This window comes from Aethalodelphis obliquidens, unplaced genomic scaffold (assembly GCF_003676395.1).
Source record: "Aethalodelphis obliquidens isolate GAN/ISIS:26980383/991018 unplaced genomic scaffold, ASM367639v1 scaffold32, whole genome shotgun sequence".
Classification (NCBI taxonomy): Eukaryota; Metazoa; Chordata; class Mammalia; order Artiodactyla; family Delphinidae; genus Aethalodelphis; species Aethalodelphis obliquidens.
The window spans coordinates 14158587-14177535 of NW_020837976.1; the positions used below are offsets into that span (position 1 = coordinate 14158587).

General features: G+C 47.4%; 1 protein-coding gene across 4 annotated transcripts in view; it reads left to right on the plus strand.

The window, feature by feature from the left end:
- FHOD3 (formin homology 2 domain containing 3) overlaps window positions 1-18949 on the plus strand; it is a 494073-nt gene that overhangs the window by 285104 nt on the left and 190020 nt on the right. For all 4 annotated transcript variants that reach the window (XM_027127768.1, XM_027127769.1, XM_027127771.1 and 1 more), the window contains exon 7: window positions 11921-12032. In XM_027127768.1, the coding sequence (XP_026983569.1) occupies window positions 11921-12032 (112 nt within the window). The remainder of the gene's footprint in view (window positions 1-11920; window positions 12033-18949) is intronic.

An 18949-nucleotide genomic window follows, 5' to 3' on the forward strand; every position in this document is an offset into this window, starting at 1 on the left:
CGCTGTGCACTGCTTTCTTGAATGACACACACTCACTTCCCCATGGGTGCTCTTTGAGTTTTTAAAGGCAGTTATCATGCCACCCTGTCCAAACTAAACTCGGTGGTTTCCACAGATAGTCCTTGGGGATGTAGTTTGCAAATCCTCATCATATGGGTTACTAATTTTTCTGTCTACCCAGTACAAAGAATAGTAATATGGTAGGCTCCTGGGATACAGTGTCACCCTTCCACAAATCTTACCTCTGATTTCAGCAGCAGCCCTGGGTGCTGGCCCAAATCAAACTGGTAATTCACTGTACCTCCCAGGTTTTGTTTTTTTTTTTTCCCCACTCATCCACGTTTGCCAGTTTCTTCCATTCTGCATCTCTGTGATCGTTTTACACCTAAGTGCAGAACTTTGCATTTTTTCCCATTGATTTCAGGCCAGAGTTCCAGCCTCAATATACTTTTGAACTTTGCCCATTCATCACATTAACTCTTTTTTTTTTTTTTTTAACATCTTTATTGGAGTATAATTGCTTTACAATGGTATGTTAGTTTCAGCTTCACAACAAAATGAATCAGTTATATATATACATATATTCCCATATCTCTTCCCGCTTGCGTCTCTCTCCCTCCCTCCCACCCTCCCTATCCCACCCCTCCAGGCGGTCACAAAGCACTGAGCTGATCTCCCTGTGCTATGCGGCTGCTTCCCACTAGCTATCTACCTTACGTTTGGTAGTGTATATATGTCCACGCCTCTTTATCGCTTTGTCACCGTTTACACTTCCCCCTCCCCATAGCCTCAAGTCCATTCTCTAGTAAGTCTGTGTCTTTATTCCTGTTTCACCCCTAGGTTTTTCATGACATTTTTTTTTTTAAATTCCATATATATGTGTTAGCATACGGTATTTGTCTCTCTCTTTCTGACTTACTTCACTCTTAATCTTAGTTTTATTTAACGTAAATTGAATAAGCAGAGTTTCTGTGTCATTGACCAAAATGTCGACAGAGGCAAGGAATGTATAAGGCAGTGCAGCCTGCAGGTCAGCACTGATCAGCTAGGGCATTGGGGCCATTTTAGTGCAATTAGTGGGAAGGCATCTAACTCTATGATCATCCAGCCTCGTTTCTTCATTGAGTTTACAAGGTAAACTGGTGGTAAGGGTAAGAGCTTTAGGGTCAGACAACCTGTGTGATCCTTTGGGTAGATTATTATTTTTTTCTATAAAATGGAGATAATAATCTATAAAATGAGGATAATAATAATGAAGAATATGTAAAACACTGAGCATTGTACCTGCACCTAAGTGCTCAGTGTTGTGAGTTAAAAACTCTTTTTCACTTGTCTACCACCTCCTGTTTAAAAAAAAAAAGAGATGCACTCAGCTTGCCAGGACCTGTTCGCCTGGAAACTGCTGGTCCCGGCTGTTTCCCTCTCTTTTCTAAGTGCCCATGACACATTCGTCCAAAATATGTCTTGCATGGGTAAAACTTCTATTCACTCTTTTGACTTCTGTGTTTCATCTGGGCAGTTTCTACTGACTTATCATCAAGGACACTGATTCTGTGCTCCTCTGTGTTGAGTCTTCCTGATGAACTTCTGAACACAGTCTTCATCTCCTTTAATGCTTATTTCCAGCATTTCCATTTGAGTCTTTCTTCTAGTTTCTCTCTGCTGAAATATATCATCTGCTTATGCAAGTTGTGTACCTTTTCCACTAGTTTTTTTTTTTTTTTTTTTTTTTGCGTTATGTGGGCCTCTCACTGTCGTGGCCTCTCTCGTTGCGGAGCACAGGCTCCGGACTTGCTGGCTCAGCAGCCATGGCTCATGGGCCCAGCCGCTCCGCGGCATGTGGGATCTTCCCGGACCAGGGCACGAACCCGTGTCCCCTGCATCGGCAGGTGGACTCTCAACCACTGCGCCACCAGGGAAGCCCTCCACTAGTTTTTAACGTCTTAATCATTGTGAATTTTATAGTTCCAGTATTGAGTCAAGTCTAAGTCTGGTTCGGTTGATGGCTTCGTTTCTTGATAGCAGGGGTGGGGAGTTGGAGCTTTCCTGCTTTTTTGTACGTCTTGTAATTTTTGGTTGAAAGCTTGGTATCATGTATAGGACAGTATAGACTGCGGTAGGTAGTATTTATGCCTATTAATGGGCAAGTCTCTAACGCTAGGTTATTTGAGAGGTTGTCAGTCTGCTCTCGAGGGGAGCAGGGTTTGGGTTTTGCTGTTGCTCTGGTATGTTCCTGCACCACCAGTTTTCAAGTTCCTTAAGGCATTATCTTGTGCTTGAGGTGAGGACTGGTTTGCCAAAGGGTTTTTCTCAAAGTTCCTTTTTTCACTGTCAGCTTGAGACCTTTTTATGCGTCTGAGCCTCAGAGGGGGTCTCTCTCCATGCTCCTGTCCCTCTGCTAGCGACAAGCACCAGTGACACTTCCTGGACCGGGCTTTCTCCATCATCTTTGTTTTCGACGTTGGTCTTCAGAAGGGTCAGTGTGCCTGGGTCTTGGTGGCGGGGTGCGGGGCGGGGACTACCTCAGTGATCCTGTACCTCCCTCGGTAGTAGGGGACCTCTAAACTTCTGTGCTGAGGATGGTTTCCTGCTCCTGCCGCAGCAGCACAGAGTCTTATTCTTCTCCCTTCTCCTACGCCCCCTGTGCGTCAGGGGCAACAAGATTTGCTGTCCTTCCCTGCGGCTTACGGCTTTTGTCTCATAGAGGAGAAGGCTCAGGGTGTAGTTTCCTGCCTGTCCAGGTGGTGTGGTAGCTGCTCCCCTCCTCCTGTGGGGTGGTTGCTGTCGTTCTCGTTATCTGCTTGTGCATCCCCCAGCCTGCACCACGGGGAGACTTTCTTAGGTCTCCATCCTTGCCCGATCTTCCTCGTGGTGCCGTGGAGGTCATTGGACAGCGGCTGTGAGTGGATGCTGAATCCCTCTGTGTCTGTAGCTCCCAGGGGTACCATACTCTCATTGATAGTCTATCCTTGGCCATTTGCTGCAACTATGATCTGAGTTTGACTTGCTTCTCGGTATGGTGGCTCCGTCTTCCTACTCTGCTCTACTTATATGGGCCATTGCTGTGTCCCACCTTTTCTTGGTGGAAGGAAAACTGTTCCTTTTTAGCTTTCATGCTATTTGGTTGCCCTGAAATCCCATCTCTCTAGTGGATTCAAGAAAAGTTGATTTTAATGATTATTTGGCCTTTTTTCTTGTTAGGTTTGGAGCAACACTCTTTGTAGCTTTCTGAGTAGGAGCCAGAGGTTCAATTTTGTATATTTAAAAACACAATAAATAAAATACCATGAGATCTACTCAGGCAATGAATTCTATCAGATTTTTATGTTTAATCTTTACAAATTACTTGAATTAATATGTATTTTATTAATAGAAAATTGGATTAAAACTAATTTCATGATGCAGTTAATGATAACAGATTGAAGAAAAAATAGCTAAAGTTTATTGGTGTAATATGAAATCTTGATATTAAAAAATAACCTTTAAAAACTTTTACTGATTTTTTTATGATAATAAGAGTAATATATTCTCTTTGTATAAGACTTCAGAAATACAAAAAAAAAAGTAAAAATCACCTGAAATGCTACTGTATAGATATAAAGATTGTTAACTTTGTACATTTCTTTCTACTCTTCTTCTTTGAAATGTTCTTACGTAGTTAACTCTAAATATATTATAAGCATTTTCCTGTATTTTTATGGCATTTCAAAACATGTCTATGTAATATTTAATCATACAAGTGTACTATAATTTATTTGATTTTTCTCATTTTGTAAAATCAAATTGTTTCTAATTATGCACTATAGAGCTTCTTTGTGTCTTCATGAAAACACGTTTAGTGAATGAGGTTGTATTTCAGTTTTTTTCCATGTTTATCAATATTTCATTAGGTAAGATTTTTTAAATTCCACAAGTTGTAATGGCAGGTTCAAGTAATATGTGTATCAGAGATATTATGGGTGCAAAGAGCCAGCCTCCCCTTTATAACTATTGCTCTTTTGCTGGTTATTTGGCTCCATACACCCAGAAAACTAATTCTCACTGATTTGATCTCTTGGATACCCCTTGGATACATATGCAGATAATCTCAGTGGAAGGGAAAAAAAAGGAAGGTTTACTAGTCATTGTTTGGGAAGAGGGAGAGGCCAGAGGTTCAAGCCAGACCTTAAACGAGCCAGCAGGTTGAGGGGACCCTGTGGTCCAGGATGAGTCTCCAGCCACAAAGCTGGAACAGCAGCTTCTTCAATCCACTCTGAGATGATCTACTTCAGGGAGCCGATATGTGGAAGGAACCACAGCTCTCCAGAGGCTTATCGATAAACCAGAACGGCAGTTTACTATTTTACACAGACAAGTTCCCCTGTGAACGTAAATGGGAGACACAGGAGCAGGGGTGGGATTTTGACTCTTCTGCCCTTTTAGGACATGTGGCCAAGGACTAGCAGCTGTGTTCTAGCTGCTGGAGAGAGTAAGAATGGGTGGTTCTAATATGGAAGACATCTGGGGTGATGTAAAAACCCCACGGTAGCCGATGTGCCGTTCCTTAGGAAGAGATGTTCTTAGAGAGTTGGGTGGACAGGAGGACTGGGAGAAGCATAGGCTTCCTGGAGCCGCCCTGGGAATAGCCCTACAAGCTCAGGTCTGCCTTTGCCAGCACCGCTCACCCGCATCCCCGCAGCCTCTCTCCACCTGCCAGCACCCACCTGCCCACCTTCTCCACCCATCCAAGGAGATGTGAGCTGACGGCCGAATTCTTGCCAGTAGCACATTCACCATTCCTGAGGTTTGCTTGTTGTCCACTGTCATGTTTCCAGAGCTAACTATTTATATAAGAAAGTTCTTTAACTTTGATTATTCCTTGGAGAAGGATATATGTCACATTTCCCCAAGGCTTATGTTTTTGCACCAGAGGGAAAGATGGGGTTCCCTATAGTATGGTAGAAAGAATCAGATAGGCCTGGTTTTTCTTTGACTTCCTCCAGAAATTAGCTGCGTGACAAGTCACATAGCCTCCTAGACCAGGAGATTTTGCATCTGAAGGTGGAGATATCACTCATGGGAAAAGTCCCCACCCTGGTTGATTCCCCCCTTCATCAGATACTATCAAGGTGTTCCTTCAGGCAGTATTTCAGTGCAGGGTTTCCGGTAGTGCTTAGTTAACAACAGTGGATTTATGTTACCTGTTACCAACTAACTCTTCATAGTTACACTGAGTCTCCTAAGGGAAAGTTAGCACAGTGGATGTTTTCTGGTCTTGTCCACTTTTAGTCATTATTCTTCAAGAAACCTCCAGCTAAACCCCAGAATTTTATCTCAATAGAACATGTTCATTTGTAGCATTATTTACTATTTTGACATTTATTTGAATTATTTTTGAACAGTCTTCTGTATTTTACATTCTGTAAGATTTCCTACCACTGACTAGTAAAAACTTAAGGGGTTACCAGCCTCACACTTGGCTACTCCGTTAATCACCAAGTTGGTTCCCTTTCTGCACTTGCACTGGGTCATAAACAGGTCGGCCATCAGGGTTTGAGGCAGGTGACTTCCTGTCCTGGCAGAGGTGCCAACCTTAGTGTGTTCACCCCTCCCTCAAGAAACCTGAAAGCCACAGCTCAGAATTCTGGACTCAGGGAATATATTTGGGCCCATACTTTATTTCTGATAAGATCCACCTCATTTTGCAGACAACATCACAGAAGGGGAAAGATTTGGAGTCCAAGGTATCTGTTTGATAACCAGTTACAAAAGGTTCCGGGCACATTCTGAGCTTTTCGCTTAGGAATTCTGAGCTTCAGTATATGTTTAAGAGAAGTTCTTAAAGATAAGTATCTTAAGTCACTTGAATTTTTTGTTGTTGTTAAAATATTTAGTATATTCTTAGTTCTGGTAAGCTTGTAAACAAAGTGGCAAAGCTTTGTGGATCCAGTTAACCTTACAATTTCTAATTCAGTTTTAATAACCAGCATCCCCTTCTATAACATATTTATCCTTTTTTAGTGGAAAATGAAAATAGAATGAAGCATGTCTTTCTAACCCCCTTTGTAATTTAAATCCTGAGGTTTGGAAATTGTTTTCTTTTTATGGTTGCTGAATTTTAGAAGAGGAGTAGGAATTTGGAGATTTCGGGGAATATTTATTTCTACCTAATAAACAGCATATTTGACCTGGTAAGTGTAGTTGTTGGTTTTCTCTAAGTACAATAAAACATGAAGGGAGTTCTGGCTTGCTTTTAAGTGCAGAATTATTGAGAAGCTGCCTTTTATTTCTTTTCCATACATCTGGTGGTTACATTTTATCCAAAACCTAGACACCCGGGTTCTGTACAGGCTGACTCCACGCCCTCCCTGTGGGTTGACTCAGAAAATTAAAAAAAAACAAAAACAAAATCCAGCCAAGCACCGTGCGGACACCATCCTCCTACTCTCAGTCCCTGCCTCCCGACACGGAGGTGACGCAGGAGTCCCGAGTTGTTCGTGCAGTTGTTCATGGAAGCTCGGTCCCTGACTGAGGCTTGACCTGACAAGTGCTGCATCCCTGGGTCATCAGGCATCCTTGTTCCTCTGAAGCCTCATGGCCCCTATTTTACGCTGTGTAGGAGCAGAGAGCGAGAATGACAGCTGCAGCCCAGAGTAAGGCTCATACTTGTGAGAAGCACAGTTCAGTGCTGCCTGCATGTGCCTGTCCTTGTGCAAAGGGGTTGTCTCAGATTCCTGTCATATACTGTGATTTAGTTGCATGTTTTAAAGCAATATAAAGCATAATTTATTATAATGGACAGCGCTAAAATAGACTACAGTACTAGTTTTTCCTAGAATGTAATTATGGTTGACCTTTAAATTACACAGAGGTTAGGGACACAGACCCTCCTAGGAGTCAAAAATCCACGTATGAATTAGTCAGCTCTCCGTATTTGTGGTTCCTCTGTATCCATTGTTCTGCACCTGTGGATTCAACCAGCCATGGATCATGTAATACTGTAGTACTTACTTTTGAAAAAAATCTGCATATAAGTGGACCTGCGCAATTCAAAGGGTTATTCAAGGGTCGACTGGATATAAAAAGTAGGTAATGTGTAGCCCAAAGGCTGAAGCTCGACCCCCAGTGTGTTTCCTCCAACCCTAAAAAAGAGGGCTTATTTGTGTTAGCAGGACCCACAGGTTGTCACACGGCTCTTCTGCACCATGGAAGCCCCGAAGGGCGGCTGGATCAGCCCTGAGCCTGTCCAGCTGTCTCTTCTCCCCACTGCAAGGGCCCTGCTCTGGGAAGCGCTCTCTGTTCTCAGCAGCCTGGCTCAGAGGGCCCTTAACACGGTAATGCTCTCAGTTGTGTGGTGTGGAGGTGTTCTGAGTCCTCTCTCCACAGCAGGATGACCATCTCCTTAAAGGCAGGGCTACAGCTTCCTGACTCCCTCAGGGAACCTCGCTGGGTGCTGGGCATCTGGAAGGCACTCAAGACATTGAAAGAAGAAGCAGAGCCTCTTGGGATTCAGAGGGACTTTAAATGGGCTCAGCCAGTTCACCCCCATCCGGGTTCTGAATTCCTTCTGCAATAGCCTTAGCAAGGGCCACTCAGAACCTCTGGATGTGGGGAATCTACCACCCCAGCATCTGGTTGGTCTTAGAGCCACTGCTTCTGAGACTGACTCCATGTTGCCGTGTTTAACTGTTTTGTGACCAGTTGCTTTGTCTTCCCAAGCGATGGATGCTCCACCGGAATGAGAATCTATTCTTACTGATTTTCCCTCAGTGCTAGATGGATAGGCCAGTGTTTGAGCCTGTGAGTCATTGCAATGAAACCCCTCATTAGAACATGAAGGAGCACCAGGCAGAGATGAAATGTCCTTGGAGTGTCACTGCCCTTTGAGAAGTCTTCAGTGTCTGAGCCACGCAGTGGAGTGTGTGCTGGCATCCGAGCTGCTTGTTCCCGCCCCCTCATTAGCGGTCCTTGCTCCTGCCGCCACAGTGGGCCTGCCTCTCCTTCCCCATCACTGGCCTCTGGTTTGCCTCTTCTCAGCAGGTCGGGAAGCTCAGTGGCCGCTCCTGTTAGCATGTGTCTTAGGATAAGTGCTGTGGCACCAGGTGTGGATTTTTAAGAGCTTTGAGATGAGCAGCGTGTTTGGACTTGGAGGAGTGGCTGTGTGGCCTCCATTGTGGCTATTCCAAGGTTTTGGAGGGTTTTGATAGCTTTCCAGGTTCTGGAGGGCATCAAATTAAGTGATTTCTGGAAAAATAAGGGTTTGATATAGAAATCTTTTGAAGTCAGGTACTTTTATTACTTTCAAGTCTGTGCAGTAATGTTAGTGAGGTATTTATCAGGAGGAGTCCTGCTGGATGTATTTTGATGGTTAGTTGGGACATGCTTGCAATTAGTACCATTCATTTCCATAAAATTAACGTGCTGATGCTCTTTTTCTAAAGTAGTTTAACTGTCTAATATGTTTGTGATTACTTTCACATAGTAAGTCTTCCAAACATAAATAAATGTCCGCTTAGACTCAGTAGAAGCCAAATTTGTAGAAACCTAAAATCATGAATCAGAAGAGTTTAGGGATTTAAAAAAAATAAAATAACAGTGCCAAAAGATCTCTAAACAGAGCCTTTATTGCAAAGGAGAAGATGACATGAATAGGCATGTTGAGACTAATAGAGAAAGAAGGCTCCCTGAGAAAACAGTCAGTGGTTTCTTACTTAGAGAGCCTCATATGGGAGAGTGGGTCCCTGGGACCGTGCCGGCCAAGGCCCCGTGACCACAGAGATGCCCAGAAGGGGGTCCTGCTGAGACCAGCTGATGGGGGAGTGGGCTGGGCAGCAGCCAGGTTCTTTCCCACGAAGGCACTGAGGAGGCTTAAACCACATAATAATAGTGTACCCACTGAGGAGGGCGCCAAGCCTGGGCTTGCTGGGTTGTTTTATTTACTTGAAGAAATTTTTTTCAGCTCTCAACGTACAAAGATAGCACAGTTCATCATGCCATGCCTTCCCCTCCTGCCCCCAACCTTGGAGCTGCTGAGAAAAATACTCTGGAATTTAGTCTGTCCTCAGTCAGGGAGAGCAGAGAATGTGGGACTCAGGTTATGAAGTTGAAAACTTCTAAAGAGCTCAAAGCCCTCACAGGAACTCAGGTGCCACTGCGATAAGGATGTCGCCGTGAGGACAGAAGCCCAATACGCTGGTTGTCCTCCGTGAAGTTGTCGGGGCGTGGAGTCGGGGATACAAGGCTGGGTACACATACATTAGTGGTTGGGTGTGCAGAGCAAACCTCGGTGAAAAGGGCGCGCCGGCCTGCCCTTTGTGTGTAATACTGACCCAGTAGTTCCTCGGGGCAGACGCTGTTTCCTGTGTGTCAAATAAAGTAATATCTCCGCCACCAGGTAGCTTCTGCTCCAGTCGGGGGCAACAGAGGAACATCAGGTGAACAAACTTGTATGTAGCGATTTCAGGTCATGATAAAGGATGTGAAGAAAATAGAACAGGGTGATGTGAGTGACCAGGGGGCTCCTTTAGATGAAGTAGTCAGGAAGCCACTTCCCATGAGGGGAAATTTCTCAGACCTGGAGGATAAGGAAAGGCCAGTCCTCTGGTGACTGGTTAAGGACTAGCCAATGAGAAGACTGAGTCATGCACAAGCTTCAGTGTGTGAAAAGCGCACGGTTGCATGACTAAAGAAAGGTGGCTAATGGAAGCTCCCTGGGCAGAGGGAGAGTGACAGGAGATGAGGTCAGAGAGCTTGGCAGAGACGTAAAGCCCACAGGGGTGGATTCCACCCTGAATGTGACACAGAGCTAATACAGGGTTGAGAGTGCCCAGGTCCCTCTGGCTGAAACGTGGAGAATGGACTTCATGGTGACAAGCCCAGAAGTACTTAGGAGGCTCTCATGGTGGACAGGGAGATGGAGATGTGGAGAGAGTCAGGGCAAGGACAGCCGCTGACAGCCCTGGACGATGGCGTCATCGTAGGATTGGGTGGGGGAAGGGCAGGGTGACTCCCGCTTGCACTCAGTGGATGGCGGGGCCTTGTCCTGAGGTGGGGGCTGTGGAAGGAACATGCTGGCAGTGGTCTGTGGGATGGAATGAGCATGCATGCCAATCAGGAGTTCTCTTTGGGCCATATTGAATTTGAGGGCCTGTAAGCATTTGAGTGGCGATGTCGGGGGCCAGGCCTGGAGAGCACTGAGTCATAGATGGGACTTAAAACTAAGAGCCTGGATCAGCTCACCTAGAGAGAGCGCACGGCAAGGGACCGGGGGAGTAGTGAGCCCTGAGGCCTTCCCACACCTGGAGGTTGAGCTCCTCCTGGAGAAGGAGCCACCCAGGTAGGAGACTGTGGTCGGCCATGGCGAGAGGAAATTGTTTCTGGAGGGAGCCGTTGATCGTGTCACGTGCTGCTGAGGGTTGAGCCAAAGTGAGCACAGAAGAGTAAGCACTGACCAACGCGGAGGTCATCAGCAGCCTTGACAAGAGTAATGCAATCTGCGCGGTGGAGGTAGAAGCCCTGTCAGATTGGATTGAGGAGTCCATGGGAAGTGAGGAAGGGGCGCCAGGGAGGGTGACAACTCTTTTGAAATGTTTTCCTATAACTTGGAGCTGGGAACCAGGGCACTGGCTGGAGAGAGATGTGGAATCAAGGAAGAGCCAGCTGGTTTACTAGGGAAGTAGGACAGAGGAGAAGGGGCAAGGGGTAGAGGGAGGTGCATGTATTTGGAGAAATGACTGGGGGTGGGTGGTGGTTTCACGCTGTTTCCCGCGGCGTGTGCAGGTTTCCAGTTCTCCCCTAGTGCATACACGTGCCCCTAATAATTCGATGTGAGCTGATGCCTACGGGGGCACTGGGCCTTTCTGCGCTGCAGAGTGAGTGGAGAGCCTGGAGCCGATTCTCCATGGCCACGGGGGTGGGGCGAGGGGACGTGGGCTGATTGGCTGGTCCTTACCTGATCCGTTCATTCAGCGAGCAAACATGGCTGAGCCCATTCTGTGCCAGGTGTAGTTCCAGGCCTTTCAGACACGATGCAGATCAGCCCCTGTCCCCTAGAAAGTGCTTTCTGCCGGTGGGGGGCGGGGCACTGCCCAGCCACCTGCTGCGGGTGGGAGGAGCAGCCCCAAGGCAGGTTTGCTGTTTCTCAGAAGCGAGATTTGAACCCATTTCCAGGAGGAACTTGGTGTGTGAGTTCCTTGAGAAGGAGGTTCTTGGAAGGAAGTGGGGTGCAGGAAAGGAGACTGGGTGGAGGTAGCAGCTGCAGCACCTGCGGCAACGGGCAGGGAGCTGAGCTGGAACCCCCAGGCTGCCACAGTCCCCCAGCTGCTGAGCTGAGTTAGGGATCTGCGGTAGCATCAGCTGGGAGGTTGGGGAATTTCTCTGGGTGAGTGACCCTCGGCCCGCGTGAGGGAGGGCCCCTGGGCTCCGTGGGGCTCCTCGTGCGTGCAGTGCTCTGGGCCCAGGACTGTGGGGTGAGGCCCCAGGCAGACCTCTCTGCAGTTTTAAGGGCAGGACTTGGTTCAGGTGACGTATTGTGACCCTGGACAAGTCATTTAACCTGCTGTGCCTGCTTCCTCTCCAGAAAAATGAGAATCGATTGTTCTACTTCAGAATGATCTAGTCTGGATAAAATGAAGTAACCAACCCAGCAGCTGTTACCTCGTCTGTTGAGAGACCATTGGTGTGAGCTCTGGGGCCAAAGGCCTTGTGTTCAAATTCTGGTTCTGTTTCTAGCTGTGCAATCTTGGTCAGGGGCCTCTGTGCCCTCAAGTTTCCTAACCTGTGCAATGGAGACTATACTAACGCCTGCCTTCTGAGGCGTCCAGTGAAGGAATCTGTGTAATTGCTGAGAAGAGGGGCTGGGTGCCAGCTGCTGTTAGGACGAAGCTTTCAGGCATCCCCGCCGTGTCTGCAGCTACACGATGGTTGTATCTTTTCTCTGCAGTTCCGCCTGGTGGTGAAGACGGCCCTGAAGCTGCTGCTGGTGTTTGTGGAGTACTCGGAGTCCAATGCACCTCTTCTGATTCAGGCCGTCTCTGCTGTCGACACAAAAAGGGGTGAGTGGTCCCTGCCCACTATGTCATCGAAGTAGAAGCGCCTGATGAAAGAAGGCTTCCACTTTTTACGTGTTCAAAACAGAATTAAGAATGAACAGAATTCCCTTTGTGTGGACTTCCCACCGCAGGAAACGTATATTTTAGGATAGTTAAGTGTACAAAGATTAGGTTAGGGAGGGAACAGTGAAAGAAAAGCACTGCTGGGCTAACCCATAAAGCTAACCCAGCTTATCCTTATGCTGTCTTCAGCCTCCACGACTGAACACACAGAACCAGTTCCTTATCCTCTTTTCCCATCCTGTTGGGATCACTCTGACTCCTTCCTCTCTTCCCCTCACACCTGCTTGATTGGCTCTGACCCCTAGATGTTCCTTGAATGTTCTCCCTTCCCTGGCATACCCACCCTCCCCTCTGCTATTGGAGGATTCTTCTGAAGCACAAATTTGGCCACATCGTTTTCCATCTAAGACCCGCCCGTGGCTTCCTGGTGCCCACAGGATTAGGACCTGACGCTTCGCCATCTGGCCCCTGTCCACCCGTCACCTCCGCCTCCCACCCGGCCTGCAGCACACCCTCCCCATCTTGGATCAGATGGGCGTATGCTCTCAAAGCCCTCGCGCGTCCCTATTCTCTGCTGTGCTCTTGTCACTGCCCGTCTCCCATGAGTGTGTGCCCTGCTCAAGGGCAGGGTGTCTGTCTCTTCTTGGTGTCCCAGCACCTGGCTGACCCACAGCAGGCAGGCCTGCTGTACACACTTGACGACGAATGAGCTTTGGATCCGGCTGACTGTAAAGCAGGCCGTGGCTCCTATAACACTGTGAAGCCTGAAGCTACAATGGGGTGTTTTGTTTTGTTCTTTTAAAAATATTTTGGTTTTGTTCCTCAGTAGGACATTTTTATTAATGTTATCATTCCCACAAAGACTCTAACGAGAACAAAAACTTGATAACATTATTTTTTTTCTTTTTATAACAGTAACACTCTGTAGAAAATTTGGAAAAAACAATGTAAAGGAGACCGTAAAAAATCACCTCTAATCTCACCAGAGAGAATTGTCGTTAACATGTTGGTGTATGATTTTGTGTATGTGTGTGTGTGTGTGTGTCTCTGCATGTGCACACACATGTTTATGAACAAGTCAGCCGAGGGACAACTGTCAAAAAGGAACGAGAGGCCTAAATAGTCCTCTTTGATTCAAACCACTTGCGTCTCTGACTTAGCACTGCTCAGAGAGCCACATCCAGCGCTGAATCCAAAGATGAAAGAAAGCAGCTCACTAGTTGCTTTGAAAGTTTGAATGTAAGTTAATGAAAGCCATCCAGGACCGTGAGCTGGGCCCCCACACTTTCCCCACAAACACGCAGGCAGACCTCAGTCCCCAGCTCGGTGGATTGCAGGCTGGAGGGGACTCCAGGCCTGTGTGTAGGTGTATCACAGAGGCAGTCCCTAGTGTGTGGTCGGGGGCTGTGAGTCTGGAAAGTGGATCCCAGACAGGGGCAGGTTTCTTTCTGCCACAGCCTGTTGCCATCTGAAGCACGAGCATGAAGACCCTCATGGCCTCAGGAGCAGATCAGTGGGACTCCCTGAGAATCCTAATGGAGGCTCTCAATGGCTCAGAAGCCAGGCCGGGCTTTCCCAGGGCCAGTCAATGAGGCCTAAGGCCAAAGGTGGGTATTTGTGGAGAGAGTGAGGCCAGTCCTTTCATCTGTCCTTGGAAGATTCATACTCCATCCTCCAACTCTGGGGGTTGCTTTAGGACAATTAGCAGACTCTTCATTTTCCTGTCCTAAATTTCAGGTAACCCATGGGCCCTTGTCATGGGCGCCATGTTAGAGGGGACAACCTTCTTGTGACCTTCCTTTCTCGGACTGCACATTTCACGGAGGGCATGTTGTGGACGTAGAGGAGTGATCCCGAGGGCACCCTACCCCCAAGACTCTACCTGCAGGCCCAGTCAGAGGCTGTCAGCTCTACTCTCTCCCCCAAGACAAAACAATGGCCATCTTTCCCCAATTTGTAAAAATATAAAGTCAAAACAGCCAAGGGGTTGTTTCTTCAACGTCACGATTTTTGCCTGTAAAATTTCTTAAGCTTCTGGCAAGTGCTGTCACCTGTCTGCTACTGAGCACTAGTGGCTGAGAACAGAAAGGAACAACACTAATGGAAAAACTCAGCCATAGCTTATCCCGTGTGGTTCATTCCCATGTTTCTCTATGGCATGTGTGGTCTCGGCCATGATTTTCTAACATATACATATAACATCATCCTCTTTTACTGCTAGTAAAATTGTTCCTGAACCCTGTGCTGGAATTGGACATCTAAATATGTCATGCTCGGGCTTCCCTGGTGGCGCAGTGGTTGGGGGTCTGCCTGCCGATGCAGTGGACGCGGGTTCGTGTCCCGGTCCGGGAAGATCCCACATGCCGCGGAGCGGCTGGGCCCGTGAGCCATGGCCGCTGGGCCTGTGCGTCTGGAGCCTGTGCTCCGTGGCGGGAGGGGCCGCGGCAGTGAGAGGCCCGCGTACCGCAAAAAAAAAAAAAAAAAGAAAACAAAATCTTAAATATGTCATGCTCTTCTGCAGGAAGCAGCATGACTAGCAGGTGTGTTTCCACCTGGCAAGCTTAGAAGCTGCTCTCGCTCTCCAGTCCCCTCTCAGCTGGACCAGCAAGTAGACAGACGTGCCAGAGGTGACTGAGGGCCAGCCGAGTACGTCCATTTCCACACAAGTTTATAAATAAGCCATAAATTTGACTCCTCAAGGTGGCTTTAGACTCATTTTGGGGGAGATAGGGTGGAGAATGGGCACGTTACAGACTTTTTTAGTAGAAAGGAATTCTTTTGGATGATGAAAACTGTTAAGTTTAGAGAATCAGCAAAGAAAATCAACAAACGAGCTAAAAGACCTCAAAAATTACTACCGCCTACGGCAGATGAAGTTGTCTGAGAACAGATTCCTCTGGTTGCTTGATAAACATCGCACATCCCACACGTGGGTTAACCAGAAGTGTTCATTTGTGAGCGTGGATGGACAATTTGCTGTTAGGCCAAGAGTGGGCCAGTTAGGGAGCAGCAATAGAAGCTGAGGGATCTAGGTGTTTCATAGAGACTAATAAATATGCATGAATTAATGAAAATTCAACGGGCCCCATTTGATCCCGGCAACTGCCCCTTTGGTTCAGGGCCTAGAATGAAATGGTGGACTGGAGTTAGTCTCCAGGGCATGGCTCAGTGTCACACCTGTCTGCACATACTGCAGGGGCAGACTCTTTTTTTTTAAAGATTTATTATTTATTTATTTATTTTTGGCTGCATGGGGTCTTGGTTGTGGCATGCGGGATCTTCGTTGAGGCATGAGGGAACTTTCGTTGTGGCACGCGGGCTTCTCTCTAATGGTGGCATGCAGGGTTTTTTTCTCTCTCTAGTTATGGCGCACAGGCTCCAGAGCGTGTGGGCTCTGTAGCTGTAGTGCACGGGTTCCAGAGCATGTGGGCTCTGTAGTTTGCGGCACGCGGTCTCTCTAGTTGAGGCGCGCAAGCTCAGTAGTTGTGGCGCGCGGGCTTAGTTGCCCTGCGGCATGTGGGATCTTAGCTCCCTGCCCAGGGATCTAACCCGCGTCCCCTGCATTGGAAGGCGGATTCTTTACCACCGGACCGCCAGGGAAGTCCCAGGGGCAACTGTTTTGCCTGCATCTTCAAGTCAGTTTCCCTTCCTAGTGGATGGGGCCAGGCAGGAAGAGAGAAGGGCAGTAAACACTCATGGAAGCCCACGGGAGGGCCTTGCCTTGTCATTTTGCTATCATCAGAGACTTCCTTTCCTGGGGACCTTTGCTGTGGTGGTCAACAGGAAACTGGTCGAGAACCCTCTGCTCCCCTGGGCGGGGTGCCCCTCCCTCTGACTGTATGAGTTTGCCTCTCAGACACAGGGGGCGGCACTTATTTTGTTACCCACAGACTGGGTAACTTATTTTGAAATTTCAGTCATAAATCTTGAGTCCTGCTAATTTGGTTCAGCACTGCTTTTGAAGAAGTTCCATTTTTCATTTGAATGTGAGGTGATGAGATATGACATAATTTTTAAACATGTGTCTAACACATGATTAACAGGGGAAAAAGAATCCAGCCGTCTTTTCAAGCGATCCCGTCTCTGACTTCTGCTCAAGGATACGTTGCTCTGTGAAGAATGCACAGAGCATGGTGGAGGTTAGAGTGGGCAGAACTCAAGCTCTGTTTCCATTGCTGCTTAGAGCAGAAGCATACCTGTTAAGTGTTCATTGATCACGCTGAAAGGCTTGGAACATGCCGCTGGGACCTTGTATTTGAGCGTCAGACCAACTTGTGTACAAGGCATCGTGCAAAATAGCTTACTCTTTTCTTTTGGGTTTAATACAGAGACTCGTGGGGAGAGTAAGAGGGAGAAGTGCTGAGCGGTTTATTCTGGGTTGAGGGAGGAGTGCTGCGGTTTGGTGGGAGGAGGACTCTGGCCTGGGAGCCTGTGTGGAAGGCCTATGGGTCCGTGTGGGTGTCCTCCACCCACCACCACTGCAGTGGCGGCTACTGCTGTTCGAGTGCCTGCCACGCAACAGACGCTGTTCTAAGCGTTCTTCGTATAAAACTCATTTGTTTGACGAATTTATAAGTGCCAACCATGTGCTTGCAAACATCAGAGAAAAGCCAGGCTGTCATGGAACCTACACTCACTGCAGTGTTTGGGGTGGAGGAAGGGGAGGTGGAGTTGGAGGGAGACGGATGATAATGATGAAGGAAATTACTGTCTCCTGACGTTCTCCATCAGTGCTCAGGAGAATCGACAAAATGCTCTACCTCCATGACACCTCACAGTGAGCCTCTAGGGTGGATCCCATCCCTCCAGGTTAGACGCGTCTCTCTAGCCTCTGTTCATTCCACTACTTTGGGGCTCGGTTTCGTTCTCTGTTATGTGAAGGGGGAGGATCGTGTGGTTTATGATTCTAATACAGGACCATCCCCTACCTACACATACACACACGTAAACCCCAAATGGAGCAACAAAGGTGATGGTGGTGGGGGTGAACTGGACCATTTAGTTCTGACAGGTGGCAGCTCTTGGGACAGTTACGACTGCTGGTGCTTGATACAGGCCAGCTGGAGCCCTGCCAGGGCTATTTGTGTTGAACTAGAAGGTTTCTTCCCCTTCCCCTTCATTCTCCTAAAAAGTTTCTATTTTCTGGTCCCCAAACAGTCAAAGGACAGTGAACATTTATCCCAACAGTGTATGAATACATGCAAATTTCCAGTCTTGAAATCCTTAAATGGTAAGAAGGGAGTCAGATATTACAGCTGAAGATCACGGTTTTTAATTAAACCAGTGTTTGAGTGTTTTCATTATAATGGATAAACTAGTGCACAGATATGTGTGTCTGCATGAGAGAGAGAGGAGGAGAGGAGATAGTCCAGGTACATCCCTCTCTCTGGGATGCCTGTGGCTGCTTCTTGGCTTTTCCTTCCCCAGGCCCTGTTTGACATGTGTGACCCCAAAGTAAGGAACCAGGAAGCAGTTCTGGACCCCCGAGCCCCACTAGGAATCCTTCGCACTGACGCTCTCCCTCTTGCATAGGCTTTTCTTTACGCGTATGTGGGGAACCCAGTAGAACTCGTGTTTTCGTGTTTTGTACTGAGGTCGGGTGTGAGTGTGAATGACGGAAGTTGTCCTTGTTATAAACATGAGCAAAGGCACTTGGAATGCTTGACCGATTCCTGGACAGTGAGACCCATGACCTACTGACCACACTGATTGTCTTGAGGGCGGAAGCAGTTACTTTGCTGGGCTTTGGAGAACAGGTGTGGACTTCAAAATAGTTTGATGATAAAGATCAGCAAGAAGATAATTTTCAAGAATTTCAAGAATTTCAAGAATTTTCAACAGTTAGCAGGCAAAGGATCATTCTTTTGTGTTCACAGTAACAAAGGGTCATAGAAGCTTAGTCCATGGGTTCATAGTTTGGACCAACTGGGCAGCTAGTCCAAAGGAAAAGGCTTTTTGTTCCCTGGCTGGGAGCACCAACAGACCTGTACATCAAACTACATCTGTGTCTTTCACATTGTATAGTAGGTGCCTATTCCTTTTAAAATTCTCCTGTCTTCTCTTCTTTTCTTACTGTGTGCATTTAACCCTCTGGCTCTTTTAAAACTGCCCTAGTTTAACCCACCCATGCCCTCTCAGGGGTCTCCAGTCACTAGTCAGACATTTTCTTGAGCACCTACTATGTGCCGGGCACTCTGCCAAGGGCACAGAGATAAGACAGGACACATCACTGCCCTTGGGGAGCTTTTGTTCTCAAGGCCAGGAAATCAGCTCTGACATAACCCATCCATGAATCAGCATTTGGAACCCGCTGGTTTTAGGTTATTTCAGACTTTACTTTTTCAGCAAAAATAAGCCATGTCCCTTTGAGATCTTTATAGAGAAAGCAGGAAAGAGCTGCACGTTCCACACCGCCACGCCAAGGGCAAGGCAACACTTCACTGCAGATGTTTATCTCCAGCGTAGGAAATCACATCAGGATGTCGTGTACCCTTTGTGGCCTTGGCCTTGGCTTGGCGATCCTGAACGTGGAGGGTTTCCCTGCCCTCCCTGGACCCACGGGACAGCCTCCAGGAGCCTCCCCCAGGAGCTCCACTGAGGAGTCACCTCTTGCACCAAACCTTCCTCGACCATCGCACTGCAAGAGACAGACCTCCCTTGCTGAGTGACAGGCTTGGCTAAGCGCTTTGCCTTCTAAGTGCCTTTACCCTGTGCTGAGGTGTGTTCCTGTACTTATGCCTAACTGTTCCATTTGATTGTAACCTCTTGATGACAGACTCCCAGAGACCCAGTTCCTTGGTACCTGGTTGATGCTTAAATAGATATTTGTGCCTTGATTGAATACAGATAATATACTT